Source organism: Sciurus carolinensis, chromosome 7 (genome assembly GCF_902686445.1).
Source record: "Sciurus carolinensis chromosome 7, mSciCar1.2, whole genome shotgun sequence".
NCBI classification, from domain to species: domain Eukaryota; kingdom Metazoa; phylum Chordata; class Mammalia; order Rodentia; family Sciuridae; genus Sciurus; species Sciurus carolinensis.
Genome location: NC_062219.1, coordinates 27,087,552 through 27,113,216, shown reverse-complemented (window position 1 = coordinate 27,113,216; position 25,665 = coordinate 27,087,552). Strand labels below are relative to the sequence as shown.

Genomic DNA, 25,665 nt, shown 5'->3' with positions numbered 1-25,665 from the left:
ACACCCACAGTCATCCTTTTTTCATACTAATTGAAATTACTCCAAAGAGATTTCAAATTTGATCCCTGCTATTTTCCTGAAAATACTTTGATTTTTTTCTCTTTAGAAGAGAATTAAGTATTAGAGGACTATTGCAATGTTTACTTGTATTTTCCACCTAAATTAAAGTCAAGATGTGAGGAGGAGTTCAGACTCCTAAAAAGTCAGTGTCCTTCCTAGATGTGAAAAGATTTGGCCACATCTGCTCTGTTTTAAAGCTTCGTAGGTGGGACTCAAGGGTTAAATGATGGACTTTAAAACATGTTTATATTAAAACAAGCATGGCTATATTTCTGTGTAGACATTGTATAAAAAATTATAATGTGAAGGTTATGCATTCACTTTCCTCTGCTTAGAGAACTTGGGTGAAAAAGAATTAACACAATGATGCAAGAAACGAAAGGAGTCCTCCTTCCATGTGTTTCTACTTCTGTAGTGAATCTCCTATAATATTACCCAAGCCCACAGAATTGGTGTGCTGTGCCTATCAGTGTACTTGGTTTTATTGTGGATATCCCTGTGTTCACAGGATGTTTCTTTAATCAACACAAACATCATAATACTCTATAAACCATAATTAATACTCACAAAATTTTATACAGTGTATGGATGATTCTAATGTCTAAAACAAAATTGAACTTCATTAGGATCATATAATAGAATAAATGAATAGCATTCATTTAAGAAAGGCTAACAGTAAATATTTAAGAAAGCTGTACTGCAGTTTTATTTAAGAAACCCTCTCCATCAGGTCTCCAAATTGAGACTGGACCCTCTCGTTTCACCACACCCCTGGGATGGTTTGGAAATGGACTTAGATATGTAATGCTTACAAAGTAATGACTCACATGATCCAATCACAGAGAAGTGCTCCAAAAGTAGATAGGCGATAATGAAAAATCATTTTAAAGCAACATGAACGTTTCTCAAACAGTGAAGTATGTAGGTCCTGGAGGTAGATTTTTAAAGTCTCCTTTTCCTTTTTTCCCCTTCATTGATTTCAGCTGCCTCGCTCCCTCCCACCTCTCCACAGACAGCCAGACCCTACAGGCCTGGTCCCACTTTTGGCCCTTCACCTTACCCATACTTCTCCTTTGTAAGATGTCCCAAACACACTAGCCAGGTAGACGCCGCCTGTGAAGTGGAAGAGACTGAGGGCCCCACACCAACAGGAGGAGCAAGGCAGGGCTGGGAACACACACAGTGCCAACACTGTGCCCTGCCCTACTATACCAAACCCTGCCAACACCTGTCCATTATTACTGTCCTTGTGTCACTTACTGTTCCTACACTTCCATTTCTTCTCTGAGCAAATAAGAATAATTGAATCCATATGAGAGGGTCAAGGCGAGGTTTATACAGGGTAGTACTTGGGAAGCCTTTAGGACAGAGCATCTTATTAGTCAGCCTGATCATCACCACTGGGTTTTACATCAGAGAAACACCTTAGTTAGGCCTGCTGTCCCAGAGTCAGGTCCAACCTACTGCTAAATGTCTGAGAGGAGACCTCTAACCAACCCCCTCAATTCCCACCCCCTCCCTTCCATTCCTACTCTCTCCCCTGGCCAACTCCAAGCGCAGCACCCCTTTGGCACTTACCAAAAAGCACAGCTGTCACTTCCCTACAAACTTGGGTTTGTTGAGGGTGGCAGCTTCCCTGGGCTATGGGCAATGTCACTCATTTTTCATCGTCCAGAAATTTGACAAAAATCTCTGCTCAGCTGGTGGATGCCTCTTCTGTTACAGATCATTCCCTCTTAACTGTTTACTATTCTATAGTTTTTGTTTAGCTGTTCAGAAGAGACATGTTTAAGAATCCACTCCACCCTCTTGAATCAGAAGCCTCCTGAAATACAAATAAAGTTGTTGTTTTACTTGGTTCTAGGGTTACTTATGCTTCTGATAGAATTTATAGTTACTTATTTAGCAGTTCTTCCACCACAAGGAATATTCTTTGATTTTTTAAGAGAAAAAAAATTCTGTCACAGTATTAGGATGATTTTAATCGTTGCCTCTATTATGAAAAACAATTTGAAAAAAAAGCGCCAAGAAAAATTGCTTCACTTTATCCTTTTTCCCTTTCCCAAGATTGGGTGGATTATCAAATGAGCAAATATACAAGCACTCAAAATCTGAGACTTTAAACAAAAATGGATCATTTGCAATCATTTTAGATAAGAATACTGAGACCATTATGGAAATAACCTGCCTAATCTTGCACAGCTAGCAAGAGCCAAAGTTGGGATAAGACTCAAATGCATTCTTTCAGGTCAGCCTAGAAAAACAAGGCAAGTCAATTATGCATCCAGGCTTATTACAGTATAAGAATGTCTTTCAGTTCAAGTTTGTAGAAAAAAAAACAACACAAGTAAGTTTTGGTGGCTATATTCTCCCATTGCTTTCATTTCCTTAAAAGAGGAAAGCTTATCAAATTTTGTGGTCAGTCCTGCAGGATACAATTCTAAAGCTAAAATTAATTAAACTCCACACCTATCTGTGTGACAACTGAAAGACCTTGACATATTACTTCTTTGTTACACTCAACAGTAAATGGCACTTAGCATATCTAACTACTAACAGTGTCAACATAAGATAATTGTTTGGGAACTTAGACCTGCTTATTTAAAGGGTGGGGACTCAATGTAATTAGAGAAACAAAGCAACCTCAGCTTTACCATGGGACATCTCATGCAATGCCCAGTTAGTCTTTAGGTGTTTTTTCAAATTCTTTATTACTTTCCAGAATTATCAGGAATCTTCCATCTGCTAATGACATTAAAGTATCTGTTCTGGTGATTCTGGACCAACAAGGCATGGGGAAATTCTGCACTTGAACAGGGCGGAAGGGAATGGAACATTTCATTCAGCAAAGTAATGACAGTGTATCTTGTCACAAATCTTCCAGGGTGAAAGGCTTCCACTCAGCTGATGGGCAGGGAAGTTGTATTTTCCTAAGTGTACACCATTAAGATACAGGGTGTTATTGACTGAAGAGGGGAAGAAGAAAGTTGGAAGAGAAAAAACTCAAAAGTGTATGTTATAGAGAAGTTTCATTTTCGTCTGTAACTGGAAACAAGGTTTTCCTACTGTCGGTATCCATTATCTTCTTGAAGGAGCTGTGCTATTATTTTTGGCACATGGTAGTTTTCACATTATTAATTACCATTTTAAATTATCTAGCAGTCAAAGAATAGTAAAGTCTTAAAACCAAAATTTGTCATACACAATCACACACACCGCATTCCTTTAAATTCATGATGGAAAAGGTCTTTGCATACTTTGAAAGGCGAAAGGTGAAAATTTATGGTCGAGGATCAACTAGTCAACAGAAGCATAGAGGGCATCCATTCTTCCACCTGGCACTCTAAACCCTTCTTCTCACTTTCATACACCATTGTAGAATTAATTTATGACCTCTGGTGGGAAAAAACATTGAATGGAAAGTAGGCAAGGAAAAAGAAGTGGCCCACTCACTACCTCCTCTTCCTGAGTGGAAGAGGACCCACTACAAGGAGGGGGCCGTGCACAGATGATGAGAAAGGGTCATATGAACCTTCAGCTCAGCCCCGCAAATCTTCCCTGGGTGTCAGAACCTCCTAGAAATCCTAGTCTGTTTCTTTCTGCTAGCAGCACTGGGTAAGTGTTATCTGATGTCTGTGCATGGGTTATGCGTTCATTGAGGGAAAAGCTCAGAGAGTAGACTCCTAGATTCACTAATAGTTCAAAAATTATAATTGAGCACCTGAAAGGAGCAAGCACCCTAAAACTGAGAAAAAGCAACTTTTTTATTTTATCTAATGTTCTTACCCACTCATAGCATTTTTTAAAAATTCCCTTCTGCAAAATAGATAATTAGCAACAACAACAAAAAAACTACAAACCGGATACAAGATTTGAAACCTGGTTTATTGGGGAAAATTCACAATGAAAACTGCAATTGCTTATGCTGCAACTTACAAAACAATAATTTGATATATAAAAGGAGTTGGTTATCATTATGTCAGTATAAATCGTTTTAAAAACCCCAGTAATCTAGCCAAAATATATTCGGAGAAACTCACATCCCTGAGTTCTCCTGTTGTATGTTTTATATCCTTTTAAGTCTGTTTACCCAGGAAGACCAGGTTTTTAATTATATTTTGGTTTCTGTTACAGTTAAAATCTATCAGAGCTGTGTCTGTATGATTACAGCCCAGTTAAACCGGTGATGAAAAATCCAAGCCATTTCTTCTCCCTGGGCTGTTTTAATGGCACTTCTGTGATAGCAACGACCTCCTAAGGCTTCACAACATGACCTAATCTGATTCATCAATCACAATGAATTAGACCCAGTCCACCTTTCAGTCCAGTCTACATTGGTACTGAACATATAGACACAAAACAAGTATCAATGTATTAATATAGCGTTTTCCCACACCCTACCTCTATAAACTACTTTAAAAGAGCAATTTTCATTTCAACATTTCACTACTAAAGAGTTTTTTTCTACTAAAACTTGCTTCACTCATGAAATAATACTTTCCTGTATAACACATCAAGTCAAGGCAAAGCTTAATATTCAGGATATTAATTAGAAATTCTTCCAAATGATATGCACCTAGGAAATTATTTTACTTCTTTGAATAGCTGAAGACTTGAAAAAATGTATTTTTTTGTTTTGCTTTTCTTTTGAAGGTTTGGTCGCTGATAATTTTTACCAACATCTCCCTTCTCTTCCTTAGCCCTTATATAAACAGTCCATTCTATATGGGAAAAAACAAAAACTTGATATGACCATTAAATCTCGGAAGCCACCTCTTTCCCACCTTAGTAAGTTTGTGTTTATGTGGTTTTTACAAATACAGCATGTTACAGAGAGATGTAAGGAAATATTGCATTAGTAACTAGCAAAACAAGTCTTTTGCACTCCACAAAACATATAAAAGATGAATATGAAACTATAACACTATTTGAAAAGTTTTTTCTCCCAAATTATCTTAGCACTTTTGACTAGTTTAATCATAGGAACGCAACCAAAACATAGCTTCCAAGTGGGCTGGAGAACGGCGTCCTCCTCTGGTCCATGTTGGCAGCACAGCTTTCCTCCACTCCTTCCCCACATCAGGCAGATGTGTAGAAGTACCTGGGCTTGGCGTTGCCCAGAAGGTCATCTTCATAGTTGGGGAGGCAGCAGAAGAAGAAGGCACAGCCGATCAAGATGATCGTGGCTGCCCACCCGAAGCCATAGGCCCAGTTGTAGATGTAAGTGACAGCGACATTGGCATGCAGATTGAAGGTCTGTGTGTACTTCACAGGGTAGATTACCAGAGAGATGATCTGGAAGACAGCTGAAGGGAAGAAGAGAAGCCCAGGGTATTAATGCACGCCGATATGAATGAAGGAATGCACAGGAGAACAGATTACTCCTTCCCCACCAAGATTCTGCCTTTAAATACATGTTAAATCCACCTAAACATAACGTGGATGGAGGAGTATGGTTAACCGTGAGCCAAAAACCATTACTGGCTAATAAGAGACACCCGGCACTGAGGAACATGACCCATATACAATGACTGCATGAAATACAGACAACACAATAAGAGAATCACTTGATATTGCATGGAAGAATAAAAGAAAGGAATGATCAGGGTGTTTTAGGGTAGGACAAGAAAAGATGTGAAAAGGAAAACTCATGTCAAAAAGAGTTCTGGGCTGGGGATATAGCTCAGTTGGTAGAGTGCTTGCCTCCTAAGCATAAGGCCCTGGGTTCGATCCCCAGCACCCGGAAAAAATAAAAAAAAGAGTTCTGAATGAATTGGACATAACTTCCCTGTGTTGATATATGAATACACAACCAGTGTAACTCCATGTCATGTTCAAACACAAGAATGGGGTCCTAAATAGAATAAGTTATGCTCCATGTATGTATAAATATGTCAAAATATAATTCTATTATAATGTATGTCTAAAAAGAACAAATAAGAAAAAAATATATTAACAAAGGATAGCTACCTTCTAATATTAAAAAAGAAGTGATTATAGATTATGAGAATTATAACCTAATTGGATTAATCCACTGTTATGGATTATCTTGGTGGGAACTGCATGCATTATCAGTTTTGTTGATCTTCTTAAAAAAAAAACGAGTTCTGAATGCTGTGTTGTAAAAGTCACCTCATATTGGCATTTTAAGCAACTTTAAAACAAAAGCTTATTGAATCTACTTTTGGAGTCTACAAAGAATATACAAGATTTTATAAAGCTATAATAAGTATTTCCATGCTAAGTTATGTTCTGCCTTGATGTGCTTAATGTCTCTCCTGTGTACTGCCCCATTCAAGGGCAGGAACGGATTTTAGCCCATTAAGACACTGCTCTCCAGAGCAGGCACCAACTGGTTGTGCCCAGGAACACAGCAGGGAATGTCTAATCCTCACCACTGATTTTCCCATCATCTTAATTTTCTTCTGCTAGCTTTACAGATGTGCCCCAAAGTGCGCAAAGTTCTCTTTTTTAGAAAGGCAGTAGATGTTTCCACATCTTGATGTGCTGCTTGTTTTTCAACTCAATTAAAATGTTCCTCTTCTCTGGCACTGTTATGATGGTCAATCATGGTGCAGATCTTTTTTTTTTTAATATATTTTTTAGTTGCAGATGGACACAATACCTTTATTTTATTTATTTATTTTTATGTGGTGCTGAGGATCAAACCCAGTGCCTCACACGTGCGAGGCAAGGGCTCTACCACTGAGCTACAACCCCAGCCCCAATGGTGCAGATTTTAAAAACATTTCTTGGCTTCTTGTATACTCTACATAGTAAACTTACTAGTTAAGTTTGTCCTTCATTCACTGCAAAATATTGTGAAAGATACCCAAAAGTAATTCTTCTCTATACTGATCTCTGCTTTTCCTGGTAATAAATGTTAAACGTTGTTAAATAAATGTTAAATATTGTTTTCTAGTAATAAATGTTAGGCATTGTTTGATTCATTATATGTCAAGGTCTTATGATTTGGATGAATTTCTGCAAAATTTAAATTGTATAAGTGTTCAACTTTTCCAATTTTAACCATATTATGTATGAATTAAAAATAACAATTGCTATGAAATATCTTTAAAAACAAGTAAACATTATTCAACATTATTATCAGCAAAGATGCATTGAGCTGTCTAGTCATTAATTCTTCTACATACATTTCCTTGTTAAACATTAAAGGAGGAAATAAATATTAAATTATAATATGAAGACACAGGTTAAGCAGGACCTTTCAGCTATAAACCTGTTGAGCACTAGAATTAATTTTCTATACATGATACCCTGTCAGTGTGGACAGTCACTACTCGACCTTACTGTTTTAATACTAAGACAGAGCAATAGTTTTCCTAGAATACTTTTTATCATGGTAAAATATACATAGCATAATATTTATCATTTTTTCCATTTATAAGTTTATAATTCAGTGGCACTGAGTACACTCAGAGGGTTGTGTAACCATCACCATTATCTACACACCCAAAACTTTTTCACCATCCACACATGCACTTCTGTATCCAATAAAGAAAATAGCTTCCAGGTCCCCCACTTACAGCCCCCAGAAGACTCCATTCTATTTCCTGTCTCTGTGATTTTGCCTTTTCTAGGTATTTCATACAAATGGAGTGATATATTTGTCCTTCTATGTCTGGCTTATTTCACTTGGCATAATGTTTTCAGGTGCATCACGTTGTAACATGATCAAAATTTCATTCCTTTTTATGGCCAAATAATGCTCAACTGTATGCAGATATCACATCTTGTGTGGCCATTCATTTGTTAATGAATACTCTGGGTTGCTTCACCTTTTGGTTATGGGAATAATGCTATGCCCATGGGTTACAAATATGTTTCCAAGTTCCTGCTTTTAATTCTTTTGGATTCATACTTAGCAGTGGGCTTGCGGGCCACACAGAATTTACTAGGATTCTTCAACTAGGTTAATATCCTAGCATGTTGTTTCTGATGGCAACTTCAGCAGGTACCCAATTAGCCTTCTAATACATGGGAAAGGAAAAGAAGACAAATCAAATATGTTCCTGTGATGAGCTCTCACAAATTTGAATTATGAAAAGCCAAACAGAGGGCTGGGGTTGTGGCTCAGTGGTAGAGCGCTTGCCTCGCACGTGTGAGGCACTGGGTTTGATCCTCAGCACCACATAAAAATAAATAAATAAAATAAAAGTATTGTGTCCATCTATAACTAAAAAAAGTTTTCAAAAAAAAGCCAAAAGGAAGTGGAGCTTTCAACAAGGTTCTTTATTATCTTTTGTGCTTCCGAGTTACTTCTGATTTTAAAATATTATTCAAAAAGCAAACTTTGAAACATGAGAAGCTCAGAGTAAGCATTTGTTTTTTAATCAAGAGAAATTTTCAAAAGTCTGATGGACAGTCCCGACCAAGGCTGCAGTGGTCATCCTCTGACACCGCTCTCTCCTGTCAGCCAGGCTTTCTCACCCCTTGCTTGTGTGGCCCTACGCTCTGTGAACTCAACTGGCCTCAGCACAGGGAACCCAGCATGCGGTGGTCTCCCTCCTGGCTCATGTCCAATCTCACAGACAAGGCTTCTGACCAGCTTCCCAAGACGATCTGCTCACGCTGTATTTGTCCCCCAGGTCTGCAGTCTGCTTTGGTCCTGTGAGCCTTGGTTGGTATCTGTGGCCTGTGGCCTGGCTTTACCCTTTTCAGCACCTTCTTTTTCTCCTCCTCAGAAAATTCAGTTTTGCATCTGAATCCAGCTCTGTAGCTGAGGTCCTGTCCCTTTGACAGGTGCCTGACTAAAATTTCAAATAGTTCTTGCTCCTAAATTCCTATATTATTATTATATTATATTGTATTCCACTATTAAAGGTTCACTCTGAGCCCTTCCAACCTACAGAACTAGATTTCTTCATATTACCTATGTCCGAATCACCATCCCTTGACACAAGCTCTATGCCGTGGATCCTAGATCTGGTCCCTCCCTACCTCACTGCAGAAAACCCTGTCATGATCCACCATATCACAAAGTCACAAAATTCTTTCAACAAGTGAAATGGTACAGGGACCCTCAGGTCCCCTCAGCACAGGGCTCACAGGGGGCCAGGACTAGGGACCACTCTGGAGACCACTATACTGCCAGAAGAACACAGATCTGGTCCCTTGGGTAGGTACCTATGGATGGGGTCACCTAGGAGAGATAGGGACACACAGAGAATAACTTGATCACTTGAAAGGGAAGCATAAAATACTGTCTAAGGCACAAGAGGAAAGGAATCCTCTGTTGGTGAGTTACTTCCAGGAATAGATCAGAAACCATAATCATCAAGGATCTTCCTGGTGGAAGGAACATATCTACTAATGCCCACTGCAGGTATAAAGGAAGAACTGCTGCCACCCAGTCTTACCAGCCAGGGCAAGGAGGCCTCCAATCACTCTCAGGAAGACAAGCATTTGAGGTCCACAGAGCGCAAAGAAGGACAGGATGAAACAGATGACCAGGATGATAAAGCCACAGAAGAGCATGGCAGCCGCCGCTCTTCCCCACGCTGCAAGAAAAAGGACACAAATTAATCAGACAGACACATCGAGTTTAAAAATTGCTTATCAAATATCAGTAGGGTTTTGTTTTTCCTTTCTACTAGCTAAATTTGTGTGGAGGGATGTATTTCTTTCGACAATACTTAAGTGCCTCCATATTTCAAGCAAAGATGAGGTAATTCATATATAGGACATTCCTCTACTGAGACTCAGGAAAGGTTCGCTACCCTCAGCTCTGGGACAAATGTTTACATCTCTGACATGGCAGTTCCGCTTCTTTAAACTGTTTCTTATGAAGTAAATTTGCCATATAAATGGATATATTTAAAAGGTTTACTCAAGCTCTAACACATCGTGACCATAATATACATTCTTGGTATTAAGCAATTTAAATGACAAATTTTGTAGGGAATGTTTCAAATACTTTTAAGGAGCTTTGTTTCCTATTAATGTTTGGTTTCATGCAACAAGAACAACTGAAAATATATCTTTATAAGTAGGCAGAGATGCTAAAGAAAACAACGATAGAAAAACCTGGATTCTCCCACAGGTCTGGTAGCAAACCACCTTGCTAAATTTCTGCCTAAATTTTCCTGTCTGAAGTATTCAGAATTTATTGCACGAGAGTTCTTAATTATTGATCTTGGCTCTAGAAAGAGAATCAGGATGAGTTCTAGATTTGAGGAACCTACCTGGGCCCCTCCTGCCCCATGTCATTTTACTCTGTACCTAAGGAAACAGATCCATGATACACATACAGACAACTCCAGTCTGCAATTCCTGTGGTTCCACCAGGGCTGATTTCTAAAATCTCTCTGCATACAACTTTGTCTCTAGAGTTTGCTAACTAGCATTTGGGACATGCCCTAGCTCATCGAATCCTCACAACTTCTTAGGCTCACAAGAGTTTCATTTCTACTTTAGAAATGAGGATTTATTTACTTGGGCTTTGAGTGTTCATATAACCAGCACAGAGTCACACAACTATGGTTTACACAGTTAGATTTCCAACCTGTCTGAATCCAAAACATGAATTTTTTAGATATGATTTAGATGCCATAAAATGCACCCTTTTAAAGGGTACAACTTCGTGGTTTTCCCAATATTCACAGGGTTGTGCAACTGTTGCTACTAACAATTGCTGAACAGTTTCATCACCCCCAAAAGAAACCCTGTACCCATTACGGGCAATCACCTCCTAGGTCCCCCTCCCCCAGCCTCTGGCAACCACTAGTCTAAATGCACCTATTCTGGACATTTCCCATAAGTGGGAGCCTATGCCCTGGGGCCTTACACCATGAATCAGTATTTCCTTCCTTTTGGTGATTGAATAATATTCTGTTGTATGGATAACCCACGTGTTGTTACCCATCATCTGTTATTGGAAGAACATGTACTGGTAACCTATTACTCATTATTGCATTTGAAATGGAAACTCATTTGCTCTTTGCCCTGGTTTTACTCTCTCACACAGCACAGCAGGTGATATTCTCACTCAATTCTAAGTCATCTGGGTGCTCAAAGTCAAACAAAGACATGGGCCCGCAGGAAAGACAGGAGCCTTGGAGTCACCTGGACCTCATTTACACCTGCCTCTGCCACCTGGTAGCCACATGCTGGTCTCCTCACTCTTCTCACAGCTACCTGTGTGACTTTACCTCCTTCAAGGCTTAACTTAGATGTCACTCAGCTAAAAATGCTTGCTGGAAGGTCCGTGTGAGAATGAGCACCACTGTGTGCAAACCACCAGCATCCCAGTGCTGGCTGCTCAAAAAGATCCTCCTCTCTTTCTATGACTTTTCTCCAGTACCCAAGTTTTTATTTTATTCTACATCTGCAAGGTTCTGCACCATCCCAGTACAGCCATCCAGTGTACTTTTATTTTAATTTTCTTTTTGTAGTTGTAGGTGGACAGCTTGCCTTTGTTGTATTTATCTTTATGTGGTGCTGAGGATCGAACCCAAGGCCTCACGCATGCTCGGCAAGGCTCTGCCACTGAGCTACAGCCCCAGTGCCCCCATGCACTTTCGTATCTTCACCTGTTACATCTTTCATGAATTAACATGAAACAAACCAGGGCTACATTCCTCTGTTCCCTTCTCCAGTTTCCATACTCCCTCCAGGGCTTCCTCTAGAGACGAAAATGACTGCATTATAACAGATTATTAGGGGAAATAAACATTTTTATATGTATTAGAAATACTGTTTTCCCACAAATTCCCCCTTAATAGCACCAGTCAGGAGGGACTGAGATTATGCATGATTAGACCCACTTTCATATTTACAGATTTTATTACTTCCTTCTGACCCCTTTTGCTCATCCTGTTAGATCAATGACATTTGGGGGATAAGGTCGACATAGGAACGTCTGAAATGAATAAAACCAAAATGTGAAGTTTTTCTCACTTGCCTTATCCTTCAAGTAAGGAAACTTTTAAGAAAGAAGAAAACATGTTTTAGAAGGAGCACTGATTAACTAGACATCCTCAGAGTACAGCCCATAGACCATACTGTCGTTTTAAGCAGTGGCTTTCAATAAACCTGCAGATTCTAGGGCCTCCCTCCAGACTTGCTGAATCAGAGTGTCAGAGATGAAGTCGCAGCACAGTGTTTCTTACATCCTTACTAAAGTCAGAGGACAACTAAGATACATACTTAAACTCCCCATAGAATAGATACAGCACTACCAAAAAAGAGCACAGAACTTTCTGTATGTGCCCCTCTGTCAATTAGTCTCATTACTATAGATTTTTGAGTGTGTGGTTATTGCAGCCATTAAGTTTAATTAAATCCAATCATTAAAATCAAATAAGCAAAAATTTACTTTTCCCTCTATAAGTCTGTTAAGTTTGAAACTCTGTAATTCCTTGTGCCTGTGTAGGATTGCAGACATAATGAAATCACTGCAGGGCAGAAGGATGCTTTCAGTAAAACAGGAAAAACATCCTCATGAGGAAACTATTTCAATAACCAAACTTTTCTACTCAGAGATCCATGTTGTAAAAGTCTAGCTAAATAAATTATGTGTAATATTGCTATAAAATTAGTAATGATTTTCCCTGTTTGTCTGAAGAACATTAACACAGATTATTGCTATTATTTCTTCCTTCAACATTTTAACTGAAGTATAATTTATGTTTAGTTTCAGGTACTTGGAAGGAATTAAAAGAAACAGTAAGCTAATTCACCCAGTCTTAGGCCAACAGGTGGACACACTCACAAAATAGATCATTTTAAAGAACTGTTCCTATTAATTCAGTTAATGTCTTGATTATTTAAAGTGCTGAAAAAATTGAAATGAAAAATTAAGCAACATTTTATCTTGAGAAAGGCCACTTTCTTGTAGAACCTGTAAAACCTGCTCCTTACAGCATGGAAACACCCACACTGAATCATTTAACTATCATTTAGACAGAAATCTTGGCATGGTTTTAAAGGTCCTCACTGATGAATGACAGCAGCTCTCCATGTAAGGCAAGCTGCTTCCCATGTGATTATTTTGTTGTACAATGATCAGATGGACCACATCAGGTCTAAGCAGGGTGCTTGAGACCCAGTGTTCTGAGAAGGGAATCATCAGTCCTACAGGCTTAAAAGCAGGGCTGTTCTCCATGGCATACATTTTGAAAACTTAAGCTGTCTTTATCCTAAGTAAATTCTGACCCAGCTGCCCAGACCAAGTCCAGTATCTATAAATTTAGCCAGTCCATTTGGAACTATTCATATTTCCTATATGATCTAAATGACACATTATCAACCCCAGTGGAAAACATCAATTTTTACAACTGATCCTAAAGCTAAACTTCTTTTATGATTTAACAGATGGTCTGTAGTTCTTCAAATGCAGACTTCTTCTTATCTTTCCTGAACACAAGTCTGTCCTTCGTTACTCTTTTATTATTCCAGATTTTAAGACCTTTCCTAATGGTGCAAGTGTGTGGTACCAGGGAGGGTTTTCACTGTCAGTTGTCAGTCCCCCAAAAAAGACAACAAAAGTCAGCAGCATTGCAGGGAAATAGATGCTGTTTCTGTGTAAGAATTTTTGTTTTGCTCCCCTGGGGGAAGGCCAATTTGGTTTATATATGTACTCTCTGTCCTACGTTGATTTAGTAAGCACCACTTGGAGAAGATTATGCTATCAAAAAAAAAAAAGCAGCATTATAAATCCACTTTCAAATAAGATGGATTAACCACAGCTTATCATCAAACTTTCCTTGTAAAAATTAAATCAAAAACATGAAAACTATTCAGTGGTCTGAAACTGGAGTTTTCTTAGGAACTGTTTTTAAGTTATTTTGTATGAGGAAGCATCTTATATCTTTTCTCCAGAAATTATTTAGGAAAACACAATATTAGAAGGCAAATATGGGTAGGAAAAGACCAGCAAGGACAACTGATAAAAAAATAAATAAACAAAACTAAATAAAAACCTTGAGGGTCAAGCTAGAAAAGATAAACTAAAATTTGGGGGGGACACATTTTAAAACAAGGAAGACACTGCTCATATTTTTAACATTGTTGGTCAGTTTACACTTTAACATTATTTGGAGACCTGTAGTACTGTTTCCCCAAAGTGAGTGCTTCTTTCATGGATTTGCTGAATTCCTCAGGAGTTTCACATGGACACCAAACAGACCAAAACAGTCAGTGCCCTCCTCCTTGCTCCAGGACACCAACTAACATTAGGGTTTATTCCCTTTCCAGAATGAAGGATTCACCTATTAGCAAAACCAAAGGTCCCGCCAAGGGGATCTGATCTGAGCTTTTGTCAGATTACTTCATATTGTTTCTATTTCTTCATATTGTTTCTGTGAGGTTCTTTATGCCATGTACAGGCAGAACTGAAATCATAGTTTAACAAGTAAAAGATCCTACCTACAAATAAATAAACATGAGTAGATTTTATACTTAAAATTACAGTTTTGCATAGTCAGCGAGAAGGTCATCTGCAGTGACTTGGCCAGTGCTTCTGAAATTCAAAAGGGGAAGTTGTTAATGCAGATTCTGATTCAGCATGTGGATGTGGCACTACACCTCCCAGATCCTGCTGATGCTACTGCATGCAACACTTGGGGTAGCAAAAATCCTGAGGACAACGAAGAGTGTACCTGCAAAAAAATCTACCTAGGAAGACACCACCATCCTGCCAGAGTTCTGGAGAGCAGAAGGGAATAGCACAGCAGAGACCTGCAGGGAGGTCTGCAGGGGCAAGCATTCCACAGCTGGTGTGAGATTCTTCACATGCTCCACATTTTCTCCTGAAACTGGGCCAAGTGGTGACTGCTTACCACTGTGCTTTTACAGAACTACCCTGCTTGACCAATTTATGGTCTTCTTTCATCTAATCAGTGAGGGGAGGAGCTCTCCCACACAGGAAGAAGTGAACATGGGAATTTTTACTTTGAAGACAAGATAATTAGCAATGAATTGGAGATCTACCCTTAAATATCTGAAATCTGTCTGATGGAAGAAGGAAACTGGAAAAGCAGAATTACGGGGAAGCACATTCTAGCTCAGTCAGTATGAGACAGGTGCTTGTAAACAAATAGCATCACTCAGTGAGCAGAATGAAGTTGCCAAATAAAGGCAACCTGCTCCGTCAGCTGCTGCTAACGAGAGCATGGGGCTTTGGTGAGCATTTTGAACTGGATGCACTTTAATTCTAACAGTCCAGGAGTCTGCAGAGACAAGTTAGGTCACAGGATAGGGACTGAGGCTTTCCAGGGTAGCGATCACTAAAAGCAGCAAATGTACACTACACCAGCTGACACCACTGGTATAGACTTTTAGACCCCCAAATCAGTATATATTTAAACTATTACATCAACAGAATGGCCAACTACACTCGCATGTGAAGAAACACAGTCATCTGTCCACTAATGCCTAATTTCACAAAATAAGAAGAGTTGACTCTCTTACCCCAACACACTCCCCCAAAAGACACAGAGCATAATCTCAAAATGAAATCCTTAAGTTGAATTTAGCCTAACATAACCTATTAACTTCACACTTATTCTTCTCATTTCCTGTACTTTTGAGAACCATAGGACTTGATCTGAAATTATTTCATATAAACTCTGGTTCTATGAGTTGCCTGAGAGTGATTCATCTGAAAAACTCTAGATGTATCTGATTGTAGTCAAAAGGTATCTCTGGTAAAAATGAGGCTCTGGCCAGGCATACACCTGACCTCCCAGTGGTTTGGGAGGCTGAGGCAGGAGGATTCCAAGTTCAAAGCCAGTCTTAGCAATTTAACAATTTAGCAAGATCCTGTCTCAAAATCAAAAATAAAAAGGGTCAGGGATGTGGTTCAGTGGCCAAATGTACCTCGGTTCACTGCCTGGGTACCAAAAATTAATTGACTAAATAAAAATGAGGATCTGCATTTCTGACTTGAAACTCCAGGCAACTCTCCACTCTTTCCTATTCCTCTGTTCATCATCTCACATCCATTATTCTTCAAACTGACAAACAGGAGCTTGCCTCAGATTTGAAATCTACACAGCCAATGCTTAAAATATATGACTGATGAATTTGTCCTTAAAACCAGAAAGGTGCTGGCAGCTCACAAATACCATGCGTGAACACACATTCAAGCTTAAGTTCACATTTTATTTTTAGGTGAAACTTGGATGCCCATTTCAATCGTAAATCTTGATTTTCCTTTCCCTCTTGACATACACAAACCAAAAACTTTAAACAAATATCCGTTAAGCTAGGATTTAATTTAGCTATTACCATTGTGTATAAGAAAATATTCAGAATATATAATTTGGCTCATTTATAAGGAAAAATGAGATGACTTGCTCATCTGAAATTTGTTTTAAAAAATCAGTAACAGTGAAGAATATAATATCGTTTTTCACATTTGTAGTGCTAAGGAACTATAAAAACATCCATATTCTTTAATATTATTGCCAATACTTGCCGGAAATAACCTGTGTCTTTACCACAAAAAGAACATGATCGATGCTATGAATAGCACCTAATAAGACAGCTGGTCAAACACAGTAAGGAAAAGGTCTACTTTCTTAACAGTTACAATGGTAATCAGTGTACTTATTTCCTACTACGCTGCAAGTTTAAAAAAAAAATTGGACATACTCAATTTTCTGTACTGAGACATCATTTTGGTCAGAGTCACCCACAGCGACCCGTCACACAACCTGCATGTGGGAGTGTGTGTGACTGCAAACTGCATTTGAGATGAAGTGTGATTTCAAGTAAACACTGTTTTCAGCAGGCCTTATGGAGTTATTTGAAAATCTAGAGTTCAGAGATGCCTAGATAATCATGCTATAGCTCAGAAGTCTCAATTTCTACACCTGTGGGGCAAAACTAGCTGACAGTCCACGCAGGAGATAGATGGAAGAATAAGCACCTAAAACTCGTCTTCCATTTACAGTGGTGAGAGGTGGACCCCTCTGTTGATTTCCTATCTGTCTTCTTCCCATGGCTGACAGCCATGACTGGCACTTCATTATCTTTGCAAAGGTGACAGGAGTAACTCAATTGAGAAGTTAAAGTCACTACTGATTTATGAAAATAAGGTGTGCTACATCAGAAAGGTAGTGATAGACTTGTCAAGATCTAGCTTGAAAGCTGAGTTTTTCCAAAGGGCAAATCGAAACGAACTATGCTCTTGATCCAGTGTGTTTTTCACAATGACAAAAGTTAATGCTTCAGAATTCTCTAATTTAAAGGAAGAAAATCCACCAAACTAGAAACAAAACCTGCTTATTCCCTTCCATACACTAACTACTATAACAGTTGAAGGCTGGAACAGCCACACCCTAAGAGGTGAGCTCACCCAGCAAGGCAAGAAACATTAAAACAGCATTGTGCCTGTTTCAAAAGAGGGCTGTGGTCACAGCCAGGGCCCTGCAGGCCAAATCATGTCCCAGCAAGAGTGCTGATCACGGCACTGCCAGCTTACCTCATATGTGGAGGATTACTGAGTATTCTTTGGGTCCGTACATGAGCCTGTGGACTCATAACTAACCAAGTCTGTTTTAAAAAACTTCCAGCAGACCTCAAGTCTCCAACAGGAGACTGAGTGTGAACGCATTTTAACTAGAAGATAGTTATATTATTTCAAAGTAATTAATTCCCTTTAAAACCCTAACACTTGGCATAACACAAACCTTAGCTAGCACAGTGTTTGTGTATGTGTTTTCAGAGGGGGAAAAAAAAAATAAAAGCTTTAAGGAAGGCAGGAATTCCCTGCAGTCTTTCCATTTTATTACCTGCCTAATGGGGACCCTGCCTACTTTTCAGGAAAGTCCACCGTGGGAACTTCCAAATGATTCCGCCAGAGTTAAGCTAGGCCAAGCTACTGATAATAGGACCCAGAACCACAAATAAACAGGATTTGTTTGGAAACTTGACTTCAGGAAAAGAGTCAAGTCAATGGTGAAGGTAGGGAATGAAAAAAGCAGGGCTGCTTTCTTCCTCTTTAAAACTACAAAACTCAGTTGCTAAGGTCTCATTGGCTCTAAGCTTCTCATTATGTCCACAGGAGGACCACCCCAGCTCCCCTACACAATGCCAATCACGACAGACTCCAGTTGTTACTCATATCTACCCTGCGGGGCGGGGGTTCCCCTGTGAAAGAAAACCTTTTTCTTACAAGAACTTCTCCCGTCAATAAACCAGTTGAGCACTGAGGCTTCCTCCAGGCTGGGAAAATAGAACACTCCATCTGCAACGGATTAAATGTGTCAACTCTTGCTTCCCTTCACTTCACTGGCAGATGATGAGTTTGCTTTTTAGATATCAAATCAGATTAAAATAAATATTCTAAACAGCAATGCCAATGCTTACGCCAAAATGCTTACGCCCAGAACAAGAGCTAACAAGAACTAGCCCAGCAGGTAAAATACTAAATATCTACTGAAACCTTAACTAAAACTGCCGGAAAGGACTTTCTTCATACAAAAAAAGTTTCTTTTCCTTCGATCAAATTAAACGAATCCACCTATGTAGGGAAGGCACGTTATTTTAATATTTATATTTTAGTCATAAGAACCAGAAGAGGAAGGGGAGTGGGAAGAAATTTCGGCAAGTCTCCAAGAAAATACACGTTGCTCATTATATGTATTCATCTAAACCTCGGCAATAGCTGGAATCTTTTAATGCAGGCAACTGGCCATTCCTACGAGGGAAAAAACAGTTTGAACTAGGGTCAATTTCTTTCGGTTTTGAACCTGACTTTGGTCACCCAAAACTGCAGCTTCTTTTAGTTCAGGTCAGATGCAAGAAACTCAGTTTTGTTTTGTCCTAAGCAGCCACCGCCCGGGACCCGTTTAGGGCTCTTGGCGCGCGGCGAATGCCCTAGGCCGCGGCCCCGAGGGCTTCCTGGAGGCGGCGGCGGGCACTCACCGTAGTCCATGAGGCTCTGGCAGCCATCGTCGTAGGACCCGCTGCCGCCGCCCTCACTGAAGCATCTCCACCACAGCGAGGACGTCTGGATGTGGTCGCTGGACTGCAGCCAGCCGCGGCCGGCCAGCGCGATGATGTCGAAGGCGATGGCGCTGAGCAGGAGCAGGGGCAGGATCCACCTGCAGCGCTCGCAAGCCAGGCCGCAGCGCAGCATGTCGACGATCGCGGCGCGGAGCAGAGGAGCGCACTGGGCACGGGCGGCGGAGAGAGTGACCCGCGAGCGGCCGGCGCCGCGACAAAAGGGAAGAGGCCGCGGGGAGGCGGCTCCCGGGAGGACGCCGCTCGGGGCTGGCGCGGGGGCGCGGCGCGCGGGCCCCACCTAGATTCCGGTGACTCAGAGCGCGCCGCCCCGACCTGCCCAGCTGGCCCGGGGCGCGCGCGGCACGGGCGGGGCCGGGTGAACCCGACCCGGCTCGGGTTACACCCGGCGGGCCTGAGCCCTGCGGGACGCGCGGCGGGGTCCCTCGCAGCACGTGTTAATCTTAGCGCTCGATTTACGCACGCTCATCTGCACAACGCGGGCTGCACACTTTGACCCTGCTGTCCGATAATGTGTGGTTGTCAACAACGCCACGCTTGAGCTCCAAGCAGTCTGAGCTGGGTATTGCAGAAGAACCTGTGACTCGGTGCTGCCCCCGCCCGCGTAGGGTCAGGACCTGTGCACCCCAGCCCGGGATCCCGACCCTGACGCGCAGGCAGACATGGTCCCTTCCTCCCGGGCTCCACCTTTGCACCTTGGACCGTCGCTCCCTTCGGACTCCTCTCTTTACAGGGCTTTTTCCGCTGGGTCGCGAGCTCCCAGTCTGCAGAGGCCGTGTTTGATCAATGTGGCCTGGTGTCTGGACCCTAGTCTGGGTCCACAGGGGCGCTCAGGGGACTTTCATGAATGAACGCAATTAAGAAACACTATTTGGAAGCGCTGCACCTTACGTCGTTTCTGCCGCAGTCCATTCTCTTACACAAATCAAGCTCTTGAAACCCCACTTTGGTCTCTTCAAATAAAAATCATGTAAGCATGCGGCCAGCATCAAAAATCCCACCCCTCAGCGTCCTGAGCCAGCTTCTGCCCCAGCCCTGACTCCTCAGGTGTGGCAGGGAGGATGGGGCCGCAATCAGGAGCCAAAATGAGAAGAAACAAGGTCTCAGAGTGTGGCACCACGGTGGCCTTGGGCAAGTCACTGAAACACCCAGAGAGGGGCACATTTTACCCCATACCTCAAAGACAATCCCTTGTGTTTTGTATTAATTTAATATAAAAGAAATGGAAAGTACTTAATGTCTCAGATTTAGCCCTCTGTACTTCAGTTTGGTACTCTCAATAGGAACCGAATATTATTGTTTTAGATTTAGTCTGACAACTTTTGAGGGTGAATAAAATAAATGCAGGGAGAAAGTGTCTGAAACCCCACACGAAGTTCTCACTCACCCTAGGCTTCATTTTACATAAACCAAGTTTTATTTACACAAATCAAGTTCACATATTTTCTTTAGGAGCAAATATTTTTACTTTTTAAACACTGTTTTCCCATTTATTTTTAAAATACTTCACTTGAGGCAGTGGGATATAAATGAATGTTAATTTTCGTCTTTGCCTTGGAGGCAGTCTGTTGCCCTAAAAAGGATTCAATGACCATGTGTCTTAGTACGATGAGAGTCAAAATTAGACTATTATTGATAAAAATTTGTGGTGTTTTCACTTTCAAAGAATAGCACAAGAGGGTATTTCACAAAAAGTTACCTGAATGCATTATAGATTTTGTGGGAAAATTTGTGACATTTATGTTCTGAAGATTTTCAAAAGTAACAAAAACAGTTGTTTAATTAACTGTGCAATATATTTGAAAGGAAAAATCATGTTCATACACATCAACTAGAACACTGATGATGGTAAAGTGGTTTTTCCACCAGAGTTTCATTGGGGTCTTAATATTTCTGAATAATTTCAAATTAGTTATAACTTCTTTTTCTTATTTCAGTGTAGCCATTTCCAATGAATTTGAGGGAAAGAGCTCATTAATGCTGAGTTCAATGAAGGAAAATGGTTGTTCAGAATTTCTGGAAGAGACCACACTGATCCTGGCTAGTTTCCAACAATAATGCTCTTATGATTCGAACTGTGGAACCGGATAGTTCAAGTTTAGGTACTTTCACATATTGGCTGTGTGGCATTTGAAAGATTACTTAACCTCTTTGTGCCTTAGTTTCCTCATCTGTATGGTGGATTGTACTTGCTCTGTAATGTTGCAATGAGTATCAAAATACCTCATATATTTAAAGTATATTTATTTAAAGTGTTCAGGACAGTGCCTGTATATAACTTAAAGGTATTGATAATGATAATGATTTTTCAAGTTTTCCACTTTAACAAGTCTGAAAAGGGGAATTTTCATGTTGATAATTCTATACACGAATACCAACCATAATTCACTGAGTTATCTTAAGACAATGCAATTACCTGTCCCAGTCATATTCATGATACAGTGGAATATAGTGAATGATAGACAATTGGCTAGTTCCCCCTGCTGGAATCCAGAGGGATTGCAGAGCTCTTGACAAAAATGTAAATTGAACCTGAAGAAAGTTTTGTTGTTTTTGAATAGAGATGTGATTGATATACACAGAAAAAGGTGTATATATTTAATATATACATCATGATGAGATATTATATGATTACATGCCCATTAAACTATCACCGTAAAGAAAAAGGTTTTATTTTTATAATTTTGGGTTATTGTGGTTATAAAGGAAAAAATGTTGCAAAGAAAAATACTTAAGTACATAATTTAAGAGCGTTGGAGGTATTTCTCATTCTCTTATATATCATAAGAGTTTGGGAGATATTTCTTCAACTTTTCTTTACATCATAAACACCCATCCTTCTACCAGTCCTCTGCCAGTCCTTGATGAAATGATCCTCTAATGATGTCCTGGGCATCTCTGGTAGGACCCTAGGTCTTCAACAGGGTTCTGTTGTGGCTGTCCAGCTGACTCCAGAGATGAGGTCCCCTTCATTTCATATGGAGCCACTGAATCTCTCCTGAACACAATAAATATTCCTAGCGCCAATCATTTGGCAAAGAAGCAAGTCATGATTTTCCATATTCAACATCAGTGATAAAGCTTAACTGCTATGAACCACTGAGAGTCAGTAATAATAATGTAGGTCTGAATTAGAACCCATACCTGAAATCCAAAAAATCAAGTAAATCCTGTATAAATTAGCAGTGACTGTGGGAAACATGGTAGATGTCAACAGCAGGACCCATGATCCACCCTGCCCACTCCCTCCTGTTCCTTTGACCTAGGAATGCCTGGATTTCAGCAAAATGCATTTCCTCAGAGAGCATTTCCTGATCCCCCTATCTAGGTGAGGTCCCTGCTACATGCCCCCAAAGCTCTGTGTGTTTTTCCTTGCAAATATTTCTTGCAAAATTTTAATTACAAATTTACTTTTATTAATTAACTTTGGTCCACTTGCACTGCACCACAGATTTAATGAGAGCAAGGATGTTGTATGTAACTCTCGCCTTTGTGTCTGCAGTTCCCAGGGTTGGGCACATGACAGGATTTGGATCAACACTTGTTAAATGAACTTGAGAGTGTAGTCTAGTCTTAAATAACTCTGGACCTCTGAGCACTCTTTCATTTAGAAGGTCTTATTGTGAAATTGTCGTGTTCATTCCATCATAACACCCTATGGCGTGACCTTGAGATCATCAGGAAGCATATTGAGTTGTCTGACATTGACTGTTTCTTTCCTTCTCTTGGTACTTGACTTTTGAATTTTTTTCTCTTCAGTTGGCTGAAAATCTCTTAATATATCAACTTCCTGGGTTTTTTCAAATCAGCTTTTGGCACTTCTCTGAACACCTTCTGATTTTTTAACATTACTCATTGGATATGGTGCTCAGAATTAAACCTAGTGCTCAGGGTATGGTCTTAGCAGTGCATTTTTGTTTGGTTTTCTTCCAAAAAGCTAAAGGTACCTTACAAGGAAACAGTTCATTTACAAGGTCATTTACAAGGTGACAATGTGAAGGTCCAATGATTCAAAGAGCCAGTATAAAGTAAATAGTCAAAATACTGTCCCAACAGACTTATCCTCACACACAAGAATCTAGTCTAGAGGGATAGTGCCTCTTTCTCCTAATGTTATGGGGTGCAACTTAAGAACAGACCGATCACCACTGAGAAGTCCAAATTTGAGAGTCTTTATTAAGCTGGCCAGCTGACTGTCTCACACAATGCCCCAGAAAATGGCTATTGGGAGAACAACCCTGACCACAAGGTTGTAAGGGTTCTTATACCAAAAATTATGTTGATCATAAGTGTCTGTTACTATGATTCAAAATTACACATTAACATCGTGAGATCATCGACAGAGGGGGAAGTGGGTCAAAATGACCCTTACCTAGGTACAAACTAAAGAATGGGTACTAACATCCACACAATCACTGCTCACATGGTACATCGTTTAGCAGCAATAGGAATCAAAAGAGAGCAATTCTTTACTACATAGGAGTTGCCATTGTATATTATTAAACATGTCACACCAAGGAACTGATGATGGGCACAGAGGTGGGGTGTTCCCATGGGAGAAGCTTATTTCCTACGTAACATGGAGTCTCAGAGCAAAATGGAGTCTGTTTAGTCATTTTCCTTAGAGTTTGGCCTATAACATTCTCATGGAGTTAGATCTGTCAGCCCATCACACTAACTTCCCCTATCCACAAAAGAAGACATTGCTCTTTCTGACTTGATGTAACTTGAAATAAAATGCCTACTTCCTCAAACCTTACTGAAATCTCCTCATGTGGTTTTGTTTTTCTTTTGTTCAGATATGATTATAGTGTGGACTTGTTTTGGACTTGTTCTATCCCAATAAGAATGACCTTGTGGGGTACTGACATTCCGTGAAACTAAGATCAGCCTAGAATCAGTATGGCCTTGCTATTGGTTACCAGGCCAACTATCAGCTGTCAGGAATTATTGGCTGCATTGGTTGGTTTGTGTGTTTTGGGGAGGTTGTTTGTTTGTTTGCTTGCTTTGGGGGGTTGTGTTTTGTTGTTGTTGTTGTTATTTTTCCTTTCTCACTGGTTCTCCACCCTTTCCCTCCCTTCCTCCTTAATATGCTTATCTTCCTCTGCTCCCTGTTCCAAAGCCAGTGTTAGATTCTCTGGGGTTCTTTCCTTGGACCACTCTTCTTATCTTTCTATACGTTTTTCTTGTTTGACGACATCCACTTTTGCAATTTGAACCCCTGCCTTTATACCTGTGACTAAAATTTATGACTCTTCAGCTTGCACCTTTCCTCTATGCTTAGAAATTTTATGTCCAACTTACAGCAAGATGGCAGCATCTCAAACTCTTGGCTCTCCCCCAATACTGAGTTCAAATTGCCCCTTCTTCTCCTAAACTACTGCCTATTTCCTGTAAACCTCTGTAGCCCCGTCGTCATCTGGGTCACATAAATGAAACCTCAGGCTCCCTCTGGTCTCTTTATCTCACACTCTGTGTTCAGTAGTTTACAATTTTACCTCCCAGGTGTCTCTCTCTGCTCCATCTCTGCTGCTCCTTACCCTTCACTGCCACAGCTGCCTCTTAACAAACACTCCCAGGAGAATCCTCTACATATGACTAAAACAATTGGCTGGACGTGAATCAGACCCCGACCTCCTCCTGCACCCTTCACTGGTCTTTCACCGCTCCTAGAGTTAAGCCTGAGCTTCCTGAAAATGACAACCAATTCCCCTGCAGTCTGGTCCTCTTACCTTTCTGGCCTCCTCTGTCATCTCTTCTTGTCCTCTACTGGCAGGTGCTTTTCCTTCCTCACATACATGGTTCCACACTTGTCTTTGTTCCTGATGTTATTTCTGGTAGACTTTTCTTCCCAGTCCCCTTCTTATCCATCTAATTACTTCCTACCAAGCACTTAAGATCTGCTTCCACGTCCTTGGATCTTTGCATCTTCCCTGTGTCCCTATCTAAGGTGACCATGTGCTCTTCCCTGGTGTAGTGCAGCCAGCCCAAGGGCTTATTGCGTGATTTTGTGATGATCTCTTTTATGTTCCCGCAAAACTGACATCCTTGAAGAAAGTGACCGTGTCTTATTCACTTTTTTATCTCTGGTACCTTTCCTAATGCAGGCACCAAATAATTTTTTGATGGGTATATGAATGAATGAATGAATGAATGAAAGAATGAATGAATAAATGAAAGAATGAATGAATGAATAGCTTTATCCGTGGCTACGCATCAGACTTGGCCTCTCCAAGATTCACTGCATTCATCTATTGGTTGAGAGGATTGCAAAATGAACTGTAAAGACATTTATAGCTCTAAAATGCTACAAAATAAAGATAGGTAAAAACAATTTTTTTCTTTAAGAAATCAAAATTTTTAAATTTAAAACAGTAGATGGCAGTAGGATAACGTTTTTCAGCATAATGTTTGCAAGACTTTAGCCAAATACTCATAGAAAAATTAAATTACATAATGTGATTTTTAAAATGCCTCCATGCTATAGTTAATAATGTAGTAGTATTGATATGAATTAGTTGCAACAAATGAAATGTATCATACTGATGTACGTTACTATAACTAGGAGAAACCAGAACTCTCTCTAATATCTCTGCAAGTTTTCTATAAATT

At 40.2% G+C, this 25,665-nt stretch overlaps 1 protein-coding gene and 1 non-coding gene across 2 annotated transcripts; one reads left to right on the top strand and one right to left on the bottom strand.

Annotated features, from left to right (window-relative positions):
• Nucleotides 1-3,924: 3,924 nt before the first annotated feature.
• On the bottom strand, nucleotides 3,925-19,321 carry Perp (p53 apoptosis effector related to PMP22). Its single transcript, XM_047558772.1, has 3 exons — nucleotides 18,955-19,321; nucleotides 9,441-9,581; nucleotides 3,925-5,366 (listed from the first exon to the last, which is right to left on the bottom strand). The coding sequence occupies exons 1-3, from the start codon at nucleotides 19,166-19,168 to the stop codon at nucleotides 5,140-5,142; spliced, it is 582 nt and encodes a 193-aa protein (XP_047414728.1). The 5' UTR covers nucleotides 19,169-19,321; the 3' UTR covers nucleotides 3,925-5,139.
• On the top strand, nucleotides 5,724-5,807 carry Trnar-ccu (transfer RNA arginine (anticodon CCU)). Its single transcript has one exon. It is a non-coding gene; the product is annotated as a tRNA-Arg (tRNA).
• Nucleotides 19,322-25,665: the final 6,344 nt, after the last annotated feature.

Excerpts from the sequence above, each read along its gene's own strand:
- Perp (XM_047558772.1), bottom strand. The coding sequence starts at position 19,168 with ATGCTGCGCTGCGGCCTGGCTTGCGAGCGCTGCAGGTGGATCCTGCCC. Across the intron at positions 9,582-18,954 it reads CCAGAGCCTCATGGACTACG|CGTGGGGAAGAGCGGCGGCT; the intron begins GTGAGTGCCCGC and ends TTTTTCTTGCAG. Across the intron at positions 5,367-9,440 it reads AGGCCTCCTTGCCCTGGCTG|CTGTCTTCCAGATCATCTCT; the intron begins GTAAGACTGGGT and ends TCTTCCCTTCAG.